Here is a 17,665-nt window from a genome sequence, read left to right on the forward strand (position 1 = left end):
GAATCTCAAGGCTTGTGGAATCCATGGCTGTTTTGAGAGCAAAATGAGGCCTTACCCAGTATTTGTAAAGGCTTTCTAATAGGCAGGGTAGGAAAGAATACAAGCCCTGAGAATTTCCAAATCCAATACAGGCTATGTTTTCCTTATATATGACCATAAAGGAGCCCTTTGTAGTTCTATAATTACAGACTGTAGTTCATTTGTTTCCCATTCCCTCATTTCACCCTGTGCTTCAATGGTTTGGACCACCACAGAGCAAGCATTATTTGGGTGGTGGGTCGTTCTCAGAAGCAGCTGATGGTACATGCCATATATATGTATGTAGTGATGTATTGCAATCCTGTAAGCTTGGCAATACATCATTTTTTTTAAGATAATAATAATAGTATGAAAACATGTGCAATTTGCCTGTATTACTGTTTCTGCATGGTTTAATGAATCCGGCTGCTTATGTTTCAGAAGGTAAAACAAGTTAGAGCTGTTGAAACGGCTCCTAGGAATTCATCCACTGTGGGGGTGTTCGTACGTTTATGGGTTTTTAATGCAGTAAAGATTATCCTTTAGATGTTGCAGAAGGAATGGTAGGTTTGGAAGAAAATGAAGCTTTTTGGTAATGTGTGTGTGCGTTTGTCCTACTGTGCGTTACGGTATTGATGTTGACTGCTTCTCTGTGGGTGTGGAGTCTTGTCCTTGCTTCAGTGATGGCACACGCTGGGTCCCACGCTGTCCTGCTGGCTCTGTGATGACTTGATTGACAGCTTATAATTAGCTCTAGCTGACTAGCCCCCTGCAGCTTTGTGTGACTGTATGTGTGTGTGTGTATGTGAGCGAGTAAGAGAAAGAGGGAGAGGTTTCTGGAAGTGCCATTAGTTAAGGCTCATCTGTTAGGAAAAACTTAGCTCTTTGTCAAGAATGATTTCTTTGGCCTGCAGGATGGCGCTGGGGACACACGGCAACCCACACACTCAATCAGAGGTGCGCGGGTGGGTGCGCGTGGGTCCCGCTCACATCTGTGTTTGTGTGCGTGTTGCTATGCTGCAGTCTCCATTGGCAAGTTGCTGACTCATTATTATGTCTCTGAGTGTGTGCTTGGCTTTGTCTTGGTGAGTAGGTATTTCTTTAGTGTGTGTGTGTCTGTGTGTGAGTTACTCTACTCGGTGGTCGCTGTTGTGACCAGTCACAGCTGTATGTGTGTGTGGTTTATCACTCCGGAGTATTTCAGCCTGCCTCTCATTAACCAGTGGCTGTCGGACGTGAGAGAGAGTGTGTGTGTGTGTGTGTGTGTGTGTGTGTGTGTGTGTGTGTGTGTGTGTGTGTGTGTGTGTGTGTGTGTGTGTGTGTGTGTGTGTGTGTGTGTGTGTGAAGGTGCATACATATTTTAACTATACTGACCACTAATGCTTTTAACATATACTGGAGTGGAAAAGGGTGACTTTTGCCTCTGAATTAATAAATGCCTGTAATGTTGGAACCTCACTGTCTTTTGAAGAAGTTGTGCTTAGCATGGTTTTGAGTGTTCTTTTAGTTGTCTTATGTAATGTGTAAAAATGAGACCATCCTGATGCATTAAAGGAACCTCAAGGTAGAGAGGTCTAGAGGTCATTATCGTTCCTTCTCATACCAGCAGAACATGCATCTTGCAGCAGAGCATGAGGGGAAAAACCCGGGCTCTTCATCTTACATTGACCAGTCTGGTCTACGTAACTGCAGATGGAGAAGTGCTGATGTGTTCCTAACAGGCATCTCAAGTTCAGGGTTTCTTTCTTTCTTTCTTTCTTTTTAAAATGTATTTATTTATTTTTTTGCTCGAGTGTGTGAGCGTTTTTAAACTGAGAGAGACACTGTGTCTCAGCCTGTGTGATTGGCAGCCAGTGGTCTGTGTGGACCCCTGTGCTTTAAGGTGCTGTGCTGAGTGTTGGTGAAATAAGAAAGTGTGGAGAGTGGTGGTGGTGGTGATGATGATGGGCAGTTTGCTCAATAAGAGAGAGAGGCTCGATCAGTCTGTGCAGTGCTGTGGTACTCCTGCTATTTTAGCCCTAAGGCCTCAGCTTAAGACCTCACATCAGTTACTGATACTGACGTAATGCAACAGTATGTAGCGTATTTACCTTAAAATAGCAGCTTTAAAATCACATTCCCCTACTGATCTGTAATGGGGAGAGTAGCATCTCTGGCACATCTGTGCCACTCCAGGCTGGAACTTTGAACTCAACTGCACTATGTAACTCTGGTGAAGCAAGCAGGACAGTATTTAGTGACTGTTCAGTATCTCTCAGCTTGTGAAATGCGTGTGGGCTATGATTTAGGAGTGGAATGAAAGCATTTTCTCCGCCGTGAAATATACTCCCCACCTGTACAGGGAAGCCATGAGCCAAAACGTCTATAATTATTTATACTGCTGCTTTAACTGATGAGAAGAATTTGGAAGTCGTTTCTCTGCAGTGTGACTCTAATATACAACAGTCACTATAGATCTCAGCATCATTGGCTCCTTAAAATGAGTTTTCATTGTTTTTGGATTATTCATCACGTATTGAAAATGATTCTGAGGAGTCTGTAGTGAGTGTCCGGTTTCTAGAAATCATCTGGACATATGCTGTACTTGTGATGGAGGAATGGACAGTGCATGCAGGGGGTGTGGTCTCAATGGCCCTTCAGTGTGGAATGTGCCATGTGCCTGGGACTGAGGAGCAGCTTTGCCATTCATTTGTTTTGGTATCATATCTATCATATCTGTTTTAGCCAAGATAATGCTTCAATATATGTTAGCTATATGTATTTCTTATCTTTAGCTTTGAATATTCCCATTTTATTTCCATTAATTCCAGTTAATTCCCATAATTATTACCCATTTATTACCATGGTAAAATTATTTGTATTATTATGCCTTCATGTCTGCTGTTGAAAAAACAGTACATTGATGATGGTGAATGATATAGTTTCTTTAAATTATTCAATATTTCCTACTAATTCTAATAACTTCCCAAATTTCCATTAAAAGTTATCAGTACATTTTGGGTTTTTTTTCCAAAGTTTCCATGGAAAGTTACTGGTAATTTACTGAAAATTAGTCTGAATTTTCCACCCCATTGCAACCCTAATTGCAGAATGCACCCCACAATGGCTTGAACATGCGTTTTGAATCTGGGTGTAGTATCTGGATCTACTCTGACTGGATTCTGTTTCCACTTGTTATTAAGATGCTCTCCCAGCGTGGCCAGATCAGACCTGATTTAACCTTCCCATGTAAAAAGCACATCACCCCGTACATCATTTCCCTTTTACTTCCTGTAAACAACACTTTCACTTCAACATTGCCCTGCTCCAGGAGGCCGTGAACAGCGAGGGTTCTGCAGCGCAGTGGGACAGTGGATGGTTTGCTCATTCCTGCAACGCATTCTGTTTACACTTATAATTAATGTGGACAAGGTCCACCTCAGAATGTGGTTTGAGTGATCCGATTAATGCCAGGTGTAAACAGGCATCGTTTACGCGGCTCTCATACTCATTTGGTCACATGGCGTAAACATGACATGCAAACGCGTCAATTAAACCCTATCGTCAATTTTGATTGGTTGTTGCAGACCTTATTCATGTCTCTCGATTCCATTTTAACCTTCCAGAATCATTTCCAGGAACCAATGCAGTTGAGTTTCCATGAAGCTCTGATGCTTTGACCCTGGATTCCAGCATGAACCTGTTTGTTTAGCAGCTGTAGAACAATACATGGAGAGGGTCTGTGTCTGCTGTGCCTGTGGGGTTTTTTTTTTTTTGTACTTGTACTTGAGTTTGCAGTCTGCGGTGGTCAAAAGCTGCTTTGGAAACACCGGGAGCTGTGGTAGCAACCGTCACTTGCAGACTCTTTTAATGCTGCTGATTTATGATTGTTTTTCTAATTTAGGAACTTGTACAAAGCAAGTAAAATATGAAGCCCATGTACCCAGACACAGCGTGTGTACTGTGTGTTTTTCCGTCCCTTCAGCTGACATCCAGCCGACAAGGTGATACAGTTTCACTTGGATTCTGCTGGTGCCAAGTTCTAACTTTATTAGAAGTTAGAACTCTCTCTCTCTCTCTCTCTCTCTCTCTCTTTCTCTCTCTTGCTGTGCCTTTACTCAGCCCGCAGGATGTTTTAGTGCCTGTGGCTGCACTCATATCCTGTTCATTACACGTCTCGTGTTTTTTTGTTTGTTTACACTGATGGGTAATCGTCTCATTACTTCGTGGGTCAAAATGGTCCGGCTCGTTTTGAAGATGAAAGCCAATGGAGTGCTTCCTTCACTCTTTTGGCACACAGTCATATTCTAAAAGCTGTTTCCTTTCCTTCTGCGCTTTTCCACACCAGCCTCTTAATTTGGATCCATTTGGCTTCATCAGGTAATGCTCATGCTGTTTGCTGTTAGGTTTCTTCCGCTGTGGAGTGTGGAGCTTATTATGTCCGTTTCTTCTCTTTCTCAGGAACTCTCGAGTTGTGGCTGGAACAAGAAAGAGAAGCACAGTTCAGCTCCTAATGCCGTGGCCTTCACACGCAGATTCAACCAGGTAATACACAAACACACACACACACCCGCACACCCACAGTCTGTTTCTGATGACTTTTCCCTTGCGTAACTTGAGGCCAGACAGGCTGAAGTTGGGGGGGGATTTTTTTTTTTTTATTATTCATCTTCTTGGCCGAGGCATGGTCGGAAAATGACGTCATCGCAAGTCTTTTCGGGTTTCAAACCTGGCCCTGTCCCCCATGCGAACACGCTGCAACCGGTTTATGAACATGCCCACCTGTCACAGTGGCCTAGGGTGAACAGGATGGACAAGGGTAGAGGAAACTACACTCCAACTGCGGTGATGGGTAATGAGGTCATGTTTGAACAGCTCACAGCTTATATGCCATGTCCTCAAATGCTCCATCCGCTGTGTCTGTGTGAACCCACACTGTCCATTAACAGTTTGAGGACACAGACTTTTTTTTTTTTTTTTTTTTCCATAGTGTTTTTTTTTGTTTGTTTTTTGTTTTTTATTGTCCACAAAGGTACAGCTATAAATAAAAGCAGCTATTTACTGATGCATAGTGCATTGTGCCAAACGCAGCTTTGGCCTCAGTAATGATTTGCCCATTATAATTTTTTTTCCATACGACTGTTAGCACACTATAAATCTTTTGACCCAAAGGTGGCTTAAACACCTGAAAGATGTGAGCACTGACATCACAACAGGGTGATTACATGGTTATATGACCTTCCTGCCCCACACATTTAAAGGTGCCTTAGGATGGAAAACTGTATTTAGCTTTTTATGGAAATGACATAACATAACCCTCCAACACTGTGGTCTCTTAACTGAAGAGGAAATGCAGCATAAGCCGAACAGAGCTGTAAAACGGGCCAGTTCTAAAATCCCAAAACAGTTTACACACACTCTGCTCACAAATGAAAGCCTTTCAAGGCCTAACGCAAGGGCTACTTTGAAAGGATATAGAAGCTAGGCTAACAGCTAACAATAGGCTGACTGGAGGAAGCACTGCTGGTATCTGTTGGGGGAAGCCTGGGGAGTGCCACATAGTGAAGCCGGTTAAGCAAGCAAGTGTTAGATGACTGCTAGGCAGGTGCTAGGCTAACTGCCAGCAACTGGTTACAGTCACTTCAGCTTGCTGTAACTGTACCCGGCTCACTCAGAGCGGCTCACTCCGAGCACCATCAGAGAGAGTGTTTGGTGCGGTTAGGCACATTGTTAGCCCACTCAGGTCCTCTCTAAACCACACAAGGCGAACGCGCTTTCTTTGCGTGCAACGAGGACAAAGCTTACTGACGTTGTTTGTGACTAGACAGATTTGCACAGTCACTTTTACTAGATTGTGAAAGTTTATTGAAAAGGTCGTGATCCAAAATTAAACCAATGAACAGGCGAGGGTCAAAACCAGAGCTGTGGTAACCATAACAGAAGCACTGAGGCAAAATCTGAAAACGAGAAACAGGCAGATGTCCGGTACAAAAGACAGACAAACGGGACAGAAGAGTCTAAACATAAAAAGGTTGGTACACAAAACGGAGCAAACAAACTCACAGGAGATAAACAAGGGAAGGTCGGCAAGGGTCATTGTGTGGAGAGAGATTAAGCAGCGGAGCTGATGGGCTTCAGGGGTGCGTTCTTGGCCGGAGTAGTTACGTGAGCTGTCAGAGGAGTCTGAGAAATTGAGTACATATACAACGGCTGACGGCAAAACCGTACATCGCGATGTTGAGCCACTGTAAATCACCGCAGGGTTAATTCTTTCGCCGTGGCAGCAGCAGCAGCCCTAGCCCTAGCTGTTTTTGCAGCTTCAGGCTGTTTTTGCACAGGAGGGCAGAGTGGGCCATTTGTAAATGACGTGTAAAAGCCAAGGTACTTGTTTCCACAGATCTTTTTTTTTTTTTAATTTTTTTTTTTTATGTTGCACAACAATCATGAGCTCTAATGTGTGCTCGTTTTTGTACAACCTTGATGAATAAGGGCCACTGTGAGTTCAGGCTTGGCCTTCTGTAATAAATTGGAATGGCTGACTGTGGAATTTTTTCGCTGAGCGTCTTGTGGAAAGATTCTCTCATGGGCAGCTACATCTCAGCCCAAATGGTCATTCAAGATGTTTTCCTCTCCATCTCTTCTTTTCTCTCTCTTTGTCTCTCTTTCTCTCTCTCTCACACACACACACACACACACACACACACACACACACACACACACACACACACACACACAGATACAGAGTAAGCATGCCAGCATAAATGCGCTGTAATGATGTTGCTTAGAAAAGTGAGAACACAAGGTCCTGAACATGAGCTGGAGCCGTTTGACGTAGAGCAGTGCCGAAGCGACCCAGCTAGAGAGGGAGCCGACCCGTCTGACGCCACTCGTGTGTTTGTGTGTGGGCAAGTGAGAAGGAGCAAATGTGCCTAAACGTGTGTTCGTAGCAGCGCAGCCTGCGGCTGCACTCGGAGGTTCAGTGGAACAGTGATGGAGCGGCTTATGTAACCCTGTATATACAGTAGAGGCTTCACTCCAACTTTCTGCCCTGCTCTCCTATTAACTGTACAAGACAAGACATCACTTAGATCAGCCCTCAGTGAAGTTAGAGAGGTTTATGGGGGGTTATGCGTTGAGCACTCTGTATGGTCAGGAACGCATCATCACATCTGATCAGTCAATACGTGCTTGTCATGGTAATGAATATTTACAGTATTGTCATGGTTTCAAGAGCCTGTGTCCTGTTTGACCTCTAACCTGCAAGACAAAGTTAACAATGCCTTCATGCCTCTTCATCAACTTATGTCTTGTCCTCCAACTAGTGGCGTGTGAGATCAAGAGGCCCCTGAATGGACCACCCATAAAAAAACCTATTGGATATAATATTAGATATTGGTCACATTTCATTTTTATATGAAAACTAAAAACATTGTTATAAAATTTAATTCCAAAGGATTTTACTGGCTGTACATATTTAACTGACCACTGTTCTGACTGGCTACGTTGTGTTTGACCCCATTCAGAAAGCAGCTTGGGCAAAAAAAAGTGCCTATTCAGCATGAATGGGCCCAAACTGCTGTCGGCAGAATACAAGGGTTTATCAAAATCATATTTATTTTATTATTTATTTAGACCATTTAGATTCCATTCAGGCTGCTTTTTTTGCAGTGTAGTTTTCATGGACTATATAAGGGCTTATAAATAAATAAATAAATGAATGAATAAATAAATAAATAAAGGTCTCGTCTACATTAGCCTTTCTAATCACAGGGTAGGCAAATGGAGGAGTTTTTGGTTTTCTTAATATTGTCCCTTTAAGTGCTAAATTTATTTTAAAATGATGGTTCTTTTAGATATTTAGATCTTGTAAATTACTTAAGCTTTATTTAACCACACTTTTATACAGGGGTTCTAATCTGTGTCTCGTTGCATGCTGAAAAGACTAAGACATCCAGTAATGAAAGCCGACACAAACAGAACATCAGTAACTAATGTACTACACACCTTGATGTACATGCTTTAATAGGGTTTACAAGTTGTGCTGGTGGACAGTATATTGGCAAGCATGTCCAGAGAAAAAGGTACTATTGCTTGCTACACATTACTCTCAGATTTTACAGATTTTAAGAAATGGCTGCTTCTCTGAAGAAAAAAAAAACAGGGGTCTTGGGTTTTGTTCATTTTTTAAATATAGAATTATTCAAATAATTAAATAATATAGATAGACAGTATAGCTCAGCAACAAACAAACTAGCCCAGACTAAACGTCATTCTGAATGGAGATAAGAAAGGAAAACCGTGTAGTCCAGGACTAGGCTTAATCCTTGTTTGGAAAACCTACCATAAGAGTTTAACCCAAGGTTGTGGGAAAGAGGGTGTGTTTTGTGTGTTGGTTTTTATTAGTTACTTACTGACCCATAACCGGGCTCTGAATTCTGGCAATGTATGTTGTTTTCTGTAGCTTTTAACAGATCAGCTCTGTGACCGTAAATACACCCCTTAAATGCTTTCATTAGAGTTAATGCTAATTACCTTCTGTCTTCACCTATGTAGCCCTGTGGCTCTGTTAAACCCACAAACACCAGCTTTATTAAACAACTGTTCAGGCACGCACTCATTCAGTCTGATCGTCACACACACACACACACACACACACACACACACACACACTATTTGGATTATGCAGGGACAGATGTTAGAAATTAAGCACATCTGGTTATCTTTTTCCAGGGGTTATTTGCATGAGGACTGTTGGCTGAATTCTGAGACGCTCCTTCTCTCGGTCCCTCTTTTTTTTTCTCATTCTCTGTTTTTCTTTTTTCTTCTTCTTCTTGACTTCCTTGAGTTGGGTATATTTAACAATATCCGGTAATATTTTGGGTGTTTGTTACCTGGACATTTACTCCCAGTACTCGCTTCTGTTCCAGCTAGCTACTAGATCACTCCTGTGAAATCAAAACCTCATGATTCCTTTGATTTCCTTGATGCCCTCATGTTAATTAGTATCAGCCAAAAAAGTGCCTATGTTTTGTCTAGTAAGGTCTTGTCAAAGTCTGATATAACTACTATAAAGCTGAAATCCTGAGCAGCTGTTCATGTCTCCTGTATTATTAGCAGCACCTGGCCAACATTCAGATATATTATAATTAAATTACTGAATCAAGTCACTGTTTAGTTTGTGGAATCAAATCATTATTTTACAGAAATCCCTTGGGAATCCAAATCAGTCTAATTTTCTTTTTACTTTATGTTAGAAAATAATATAACTATAAAATAATAAATATAATATAATAATATTAGTAATGCCAATACATGACCACGTGGCTCTGGAAGAGAAGGCAGTCTCTGGATTAGGATATCAAATTAATTTATTACAGTTTGTGATGCTTCACATTCCTCCCAGCTCCAGGCTTATAATTGGCTTATACACAGACATGGAGACAGTCATCATTTTTCTTTTCCACTCAAATTGTGGGCAAAATATCATGAGAATCCTGAACCCAATGGTGTGAATCGAATCGAGTGTATTGTTACACCCCCTCAACGCCACATTTGTTTGAAGTTCACGGTCATTTATTCTAAGAGGAATCCTCTGTCCCTGGTTTTATCTCAAGTGCAGTTAGAGATTTTGGCAGTTGTCCTGCACATGCATTCATAATGGTCTGCATGTGTGTGCATGCATTTGTTTGTGTGATGTCAAGTTAAGTTCTCAATTTTAGAGATGGACACATTTATTCCACTCTGTGACGCTCTCACTCCAGAGGCTTTGACTTGGAGACCAACGCGCTCATTCGTCTCCATTTCCACTGGCGAAAACAAAAGACCGATTGGGGCACAGCGTCTAAAGGACTGTAACTAAAGTGATTAGATGAGCTGAGCGTCAGGGCTGCTGAGCGCAGACATGAGGAGAATCATCACTGCAGCCTTCTGAAAGATTGAATTTTCACGCTGATCGAAATCAGTCATCATGAAATGAGCGTTCTGCCATTGCCTCTGCGGTACAATACGAGACTGGAGACTGGTCTGAGGAGAAATGAGAGGAAAGTGTAATCAGAGTTGGCACAGTGTCTCGTCACAGTTTTTGATGTCAGTGCTGAAACCTCGACTATTGGTCCTTTCTGATCTGATGTGCTTTTTCCCAGTTTTACAAAGTTCTATTTTTAAGCAAAACATTTGAGTGAAGATCATCTGTCTAAAAATACAGTGCTGAAACTGCTTATACGCACAGTCAGCTACCCAACAGTACACTTACGAATGGCAAATGACCTGCTGGAAGTGGCCAGGGGTCTGTACTGAGATCAGATCAGCGCTGTTTCCAGTCATTTGAAATGATTAATTGGTGAATTAATAGAAAGATGGAGAAAAGTGGATTTCTATGCTAATTTGCTTACGTTTTTATGTGTGTAGGTAAGTTTCTGGGTGGTGCGGGAGATTCTTCATGCCCAAACTCTGAAGATCAGAGCAGAGGTTTTAAGTCACTACATCAGAACAGCCAAGGTAACCTCTTTATTATCCACTTCCATTCACTTTTATGAATGTAGTAAAACTGAATATGTTAATTTTCATTAGATTGTGTGTAGCCTATGTGTTCACTCTCGCTCTCTTTTCGCTGGTGCAGAAACTGTGTGATATGAATAATCTCCATGCGGTGATGGCGGTGGTGTCGGGTCTACAAAGCGCTCCCATCTTCAGACTGACCAAGACATGGGCTGTGAGTATCTGTCTTGCTTCTGATGGGTCCATTTGAAGAAAGTGCATTAGTATAGGACAGATCAGTGTTCTGTCACAGAAACACCAACAATAAGCAATAAAGCGAACAGAAAGAAAAAAAAAACATTAGAGCCGCATTAATACAACAGGATTTTGTTCCAATCATGAGACATAATTGTAAAAACAAAGTAATGCTGTGTCCGACAATTGTAAATAATACACAGCCACACAGCTTTTACAGTGTGTTTCTCTGTTTAAAGGAGCGGTGATGCCTGTACTGAAATGACTAGCGCCCCCTACTGGGTCTGTCTGCTTCTTAAAATGAGCTGCTCTGCCACTGACCAAGTATGAGTTATCCACCCTCAAGAACTGTTTACAAACATTCAGTTTGGCCATATATTTGATGGGTGTGCTTTACTGTATAGATTTAGCTTCGGAAGCAATACGGTAAGCTGCTGGGATTTGCTGATTACTATTCACTACAATCTCAAAAGGTTTGGAGACGCTGCTTTTTACAAAGCGAAGAGTGGACCCGTCCCTCTGTACCTGATTTACAATGGTCAAAACCTGACCCATGCCCAATCCGTTCCCTATGAGCCCTTTGAGTTTATAGCACGGCTCAGCTTCATCCAGGCTTTTTTTTCCCCCATTCTGGCACCTAAATGGAGGAGCGACTTCCCCTGGGTGTCTGAACGGCAGTGTCACTTGCTGTGTCACTTATTTATGCCTGTTCAGGCTTACTATTTCGTATTGGTGTTATAGTTGGTTTGTTTGAGATTCAGGCATAATATAGTGTGTGTTAGGAGTGTATATCAAGGTCTCCATACTGAGTTTTGTATTTGATGGCGTCTAAGCTTGAGGTATGTTTTAGATTCCAACCTATATCAACTAGGAAAGGATATGTGGAGTAAACAGAATGATTAATAAGAGCCTCTGCTAAATGCTTTTTTATGTGATGTAAGTATACTTGCTCAAATTCTCATGATTATGTAAAAGCTAATCTAGTCATTCACAAGAATTCAATTTTTACCAGTAGCTAAATGGGACAGTTTTGCCTTTTTTTAGAGCAGCCGCAGTGCTTGTTCATATTGAGGCCTTCAGACACCAGTTCTGGCATCTTTAAATCAAGCCGTCCCCCATGCTGTGCTGAGAAACAGACTGTAGGTTCAGGGTGTCGAACACAAGGGGAACAGACACATGCTTGGTTATGGATGGGTGTTGGCAGTGTGGATGACATAATGAATTATAATAAAAGAGTCAAGCTATTTTCTCTCTCTCTTTTTTTTTTTTTTTTGACAGGGACACACACACACACACACACACACACACACACACACGTTGTGGAAGTGCCTGTAGCTGTTTCCAAGCAGTGTCGGTCGAAATCCATTCCCAGACTCTTTTAAATGGAGATTTACAGTACGGTAATGGTGATGAAAGGACAAACTGGTGCTGGACTTGAGGAACCATCTCTTCTGTGTTTAAGCGGCAGCAAGGAGTTTGGTGCTATTTGTGTCTGCTAACAACTCTCTTAGGGGCAGAAGGAAGCTTAATCACAGCTCTGTGGAGGTCAGCACTGGGTCAGTTCTGCTGTACACACTTCCCCGAGTAGCCCTGTTTCCATTGTAAGACCTTGATGTACAACAGATACTTGCTCTTCCACCCTCACAAACTCTCGCTCTCTCTGCTCAGGTCTGCTCAGACATCTGCCCCTCACATTTACCTCTCGATCCCCTCTTTTTAGGTCTCTTCTTTTAGAGAAATTTCCCCCAAAGGCCCCCAACAGCATTCCTGCAGCATTACCTCACTGGGATCATCTTCACTCACTTCTCTTGTAGTAACGTGCGTTTCCTCCATGCTTGATCTCTACCTCATACCGTATGGGAGCCTCACAGGATGTCATTTTTATGAAGCAGAACACGGCCTAATTTAAAACCTGATTCACAACATTAAGTTTAAATGAAATGGTTCTTCTAGAAGATCTCTATTTTTCTAACACTGAGGAGCTAACTGGGCTACGAATCCTAAATTCACCTATGTTTTCTTATTTGGGAGTTGTTCAATTTACAAGGAAATAAGGATCCATCAAAACAGTAGCAGAGGTGCGAGCAAGGTTTAAGAACACCAAGAACATCTGTACGAAAGCATCGTTATTGATAATGAGAGGCATTCTGTGTAGATACATGTCAGGTTTGTCAGATTGACTTTTTGATGTTGGTATTCTAAGCAGAAGACGGTTAAAGCTGTAAATGCAGAGTGATTCAACTTAAAATAATGTTATGTAATGTTATGTAATAAATAATGTAATGTAATAGTATGAATTTTATGAACTCATTACCTCTTCTTAATCTCAGTCTACAGAAGTGATTTGAATGTTGTAGAAGGAAATCCGGTTAATTTTGTCTTGAAAAAATCCAGCTTAGACACAACGGCGACTGTGGAATAAGGGCGCAACTTCAAAGCTTACTTAGCAGTGTGACTCATACCAGTCCACATTCTAACGGTCAACACTTCAAAGTAGTGGTTGATTATAAAAAATGATCACTATCTAAAAAAAAAAAAAACAAATCAATAAAAATAAGACCACAAATGCCAGATTAGTCTGCGTAGTATGATCTGTCCAATTTCCAATTTTTTTTGGACCTCAGACCAAATTAATATTGGGCCTGTCTGAGTGTCGTCGTGTTCGGTTTGTGAATGATGACATGTTGACTGTCTGGCTAGCTGTGTTTCAGACGTTAACAGTGCACAGCACATGTGCAATGGAAAGTGAGCCTGATCATATCCTGCCATCTGGCTTTTACTCCCCTAAGCCTGTTCTTGTTAGTTTACTAAATGTGAACTGAATCATAAGACACAACCTACATGTGAAGAAGACACCATTCTAGACATCTCTTCACGCAAACGCTCGTTCTGAGCAGCAGACGGGTTCATGTTGTGTTCTGGGGGAGATGTCACAACAGAGGTCTGTTGAGGTAACCTGGAGATGAAGAGGGATTCTGTTTGACTGTGATTTCCTGCAGAATGCTGAGGGGCTAATTTGTCTTAAGCCGCTGCAACACTGCAGTTCTTTTTCATGTGTTTTTTTTTGGGGGGGGTTAGTTCCTGTGAGGTCAGGCTGTTCTGCCTCTTTTTGTCATATGCAATCCAGTCCAGTGGGTTGAGTTTCATGCATACTGTCTTTTCAGCAGAGACAAGTGACAGAAGTGACACACAGTGAAATGAAAATGGCACAAGCACAAATCCTACGAACATGTGAAAAACAATCCTCCAGAAAATGATCAAATGAGATACTAGTTAACTGTGTTGTATGAGATGCTTGTTTTCTAATGGATCTGCTGGGTTTCAGCCATTATCAGAAGATCTATGGGTTTGGAAGAACTTGGTTAGATCATTAGCAAGTGATTTTCCTTACTGAGCTGAATCAATTAGCCATTAATCAAACCTGCTAAATGACGAAAAGTCTGACTATGGGATTAGAGCTGGAAACGTCTGTGTCATAGACCAGCACACTAAGTAGAAATGACCGAATGAAAGTGGTGATCTCCCGCCTGCAGCTCCTGAGTCGTAAGGATAAGGCTACGTTTGAGAGGCTGGAGTATCTGATGTCTAAAGAGGACAACTACAAGAGACTGCGAGACTACATCAGCAGCCAGAGCATGACCTCCTGCATACCCTATCTAGGTATGTCTGATTTTTGTTCTTCTTAGTCTCTCTCTCCTCTCCTTCTTTCCATCTTCTTTGTTTAGCCTTCTCTCATCTATTTGCTGCACCCCTAAACAGGGTAGGGTACATTGAGGAAACTCCTAGCTCAATGTATGTTGTATTTCTATTGGTCCATTTATCATTAAAATTTTGATACAATGCAAAGAGCAGATTCCCATTATATCAAAAAGTGAAAAACAAGGAAAATGGAGATAAAAGTTTTTTGTGGGAGCGCTATGTCATAACAATAGAATAGATGAACCTGTGTAGTTTATTATACCTCAGTTAGATATTTAAAAAAAAGGCCTGCAGTCTGTAATGCTGTAAAATAAATACCTCTGCTTCAGATTAGGCCGTACATCGTCAAATGTTTGAGTTTTGCACTGTGTGTTGTTGAAGCAAGCCAGGGTGAAGTAGTTTGTTTAAATTGGTGAGTTGCAAAATGAGCAGACTTAACTGCTGGAGGCGGTGCATTTTCGGCAGCACGTCCATTTGTCGCGGGCACTGCAAGTCCATTAAACGCTCTCAGGTTTTCTGGCCTTTGCTGTGGGTTCTGTTAAACTATGTCAGGCTTGTTTGGATCACGCTCGAGCCATTAGCCCAGACCACACTCTAAAATGACATACACTCAATAGAAATGCCTGCATCTTTTTTTCCAGTGCCGCTCACACATGCTCGTATTTACTACGTGTCGAGTCTGTTTTTAGAGTGCGCGCCTGATTTTGTGTTGCTGTATGAGAATGAGCTGCCTTACGCTCCCTTTTCTCTTGTAAACCCCTCATCACTACTGTGCTTACTGTTGGCAGAGTGTGGATGTGTGTTTTTGATAGTATCATTATGTTTTATGGGAGGTCGGTAGGAAACACTATCGTTCGAATTACACAGCAGTTCAGTTCAGTTAGTTTGGAATCAGAATTACTTTAACGTGAACACTGAAGAGGCGTAGACAGTAAAAATGATTGACGCAGTATGGATGAGCGAGCAAGCGAGCATCCTCTGCATTAATAGCTAGAGTATGAATGGGCTCTGGCTCTGGTGCAGAGCAGCTACAACCAGGCCATTTCTGGTGCTGCCAACCAAAGGACTATCGAGCAAGCCATGTCAGATTGCAACAGAGAGCTAGCAAGACTGCAGGTACCCTAGCTACACTTGTAACTCCACCTCAGTTCCCACAATACCATGCAAATGCTAATTCTACCTGCTAATGGCTTACCGCTTACAGCTTTTACACGTTATGATAGTCAGGCTTTTTCCTTTGCGTGGACGCGTCGCCTGTAGCTTACCGCGCACGGAGCCGTGACATCCATACCGTGACTGGTTCGCTATACGAATACACGTATTGTTACACCCCTACTCCAGAGGCATCATAATGAAAAGATGCTCACTCCCACCACGGCTTATTCGATATTCCTACTTGTTAAAGTCGGAGAGTCCTATTTTGGTTTCTTATCACATCCACCAGACGCAGCCAGACTCACCCTCTCCTCAGCCACTGCACAGACATGACTCACGCACAAGTGGCTAAAGGAGTGGGGTTTTGTTCTTTTTCTCTATTTTTTGTTGGGTTTTTTTTAGGTTTTAGGAGTTTGTGTGTGTGGTGTGTGTTTTTTTTTTTTTTTTTTTTTTTTTTTTTTTTTTTTTTTCTACTGGCAGCACAAACTGTTTTAAGTAAGCTAGAGCTAAGCACCAGCAGGAGTGGGCCAGAAAACAGGCCATCCGTCATGTTCTGTCTCTGTGTGTGTGTGTGTGTGTGTGTGTGTGTGTGTGTGTGTGTGTGTGTGTGTGTGTGTGTGTGTGTGTGTGTGTGTTTCAACTCCTGTTTTTTTTTTTTTTTTTTCCTCCCTTCTGCATTTTTTTGGAAATCAGAGTTTTCCTCAAAGTGTGTTCAGAGATTTGTGATGTACTGTTTTTGAAGAAAATAAGGCATCTGTTGTCGGATCACTTTCTGGCAACTTCCTCTTCCTCCTTACACGCACACACACACTTCACATGCACGCAGGCACTCGTACATATGATGTACATACAAGCTTTGTTTATTTTCAGCACTGTTGGAAAGGCACATGTCTTCACAAAGAGACCTGACGAATCCATCCAGTCCAGACTGTGTGAAGACAGCTTTTGCTTTTCAGTTGAATTTTAGAGGCTCTCTCTATGTTCCTTTTCTCTCGCGCTCTGTTGCATTTGCTCGTCCGCCCGCTCGTTCTTTTGCGATCTCTTTCTCACTCTGACCCCGTTTACACCTGGTACCTGGATGTGACTAGTATCTGGTTGGCAAATGCGTTTCCAATCGTGAAATCCGATTGCCGTCTGGGACGGAATACGCACATGTGCTTGTTGTGCGGCAATTGTTACTGGGTGTAGTGGGAGGAGTTTTGGTGATCAGATGTGTCTTGGAGAGACGCATATGTTATACTGCTATAACAGGGCTTGAATGCGTCTCAGAGTACCTCCTGAAGTGGTCGGAGTGATCGGATTTGGATTTCATTGGGTTTTATGTGGCTTGGCCTGATCCAGATATAATCCTGCTATTCAGGACGCGTGAAGTGACCTGGTGTAAAGAGGGACTCTGTCTCGCTCTCGCTTTTGCTCTCGCACAGCCTTGTTCTGTGTTGGGATGCGTTTACTGGGAATGTTGGAGCGTTGTGCCATTCACACATGCAGCCCTTAAACAGTTTTACTGGGATGCATGCGACCATCCGTTAAATTTCCAGTCCTTTGAGCATGGTGTCCTCTGACTGAACGGCCAGCAGCTCCTTTGTATCCGAATCATGTACAAAAACACGCTCCCAAAGCCTTTCTCTGTCTGAAAACTGATAACTCAGCTGGAGAACATCATCACTGAAGTGTTTTGCTTTGCAGGCTGTACTTCAGCACATTTGAGCAGAGCACTTTTGTGGGCCTTCAAACATGAATGGTAAGTATCCGTGTTTTGAAACTGGGCCAGCAGCTATTCTCTACTTCACTGCCTCTGACAACTTGGATACTGTGCTGTAAATGGAGCATGATCATGTGATCATGTGATCATGTGACCATGTGATGCAGACATTTAGGTACTAAACTCATTCACTGAACTGAGTTTTCATCACTGAAGAGACGCGTGGAACGTTTATTACGGGTGTCCAATCTGAATGGGGCTGAAGATTGGATTATAGTGAGATTGTAGTTTTTGTGATGTTCACAGTTGTCTTTTGCAAAGATCAGGGAGCTGCTAAATTGGCAAAAAGACTAAAATAGGTCTCGTTCTTGGAGTAAAACC

At 42.2% G+C, this 17,665-nt stretch overlaps 1 protein-coding gene across 4 annotated transcripts in view; it reads left to right on the forward strand.

Annotated features, from left to right (window-relative positions):
* The window catches only part of ralgps2 (Ral GEF with PH domain and SH3 binding motif 2), a 134,326-nt gene that overhangs the window by 54,822 nt on the left and 61,839 nt on the right, over positions 1-17,665 (forward strand). For all 4 annotated transcript variants that reach the window (XM_072682021.1, XM_072682042.1, XM_072682029.1 and 1 more), the window contains exons 6-9: positions 4,459-4,542; positions 10,405-10,494; positions 10,616-10,708; positions 14,262-14,388. In XM_072682021.1, coding sequence (XP_072538122.1) covers positions 4,459-4,542; positions 10,405-10,494; positions 10,616-10,708; positions 14,262-14,388 — 394 coding nt within the window. The remainder of the gene's footprint in view (positions 1-4,458; positions 4,543-10,404; positions 10,495-10,615; positions 10,709-14,261; positions 14,389-17,665) is intronic.

This window comes from Salminus brasiliensis, chromosome 1 (assembly GCF_030463535.1).
Source record: "Salminus brasiliensis chromosome 1, fSalBra1.hap2, whole genome shotgun sequence".
Taxonomy (NCBI): domain Eukaryota; kingdom Metazoa; phylum Chordata; class Actinopteri; order Characiformes; family Bryconidae; genus Salminus; species Salminus brasiliensis.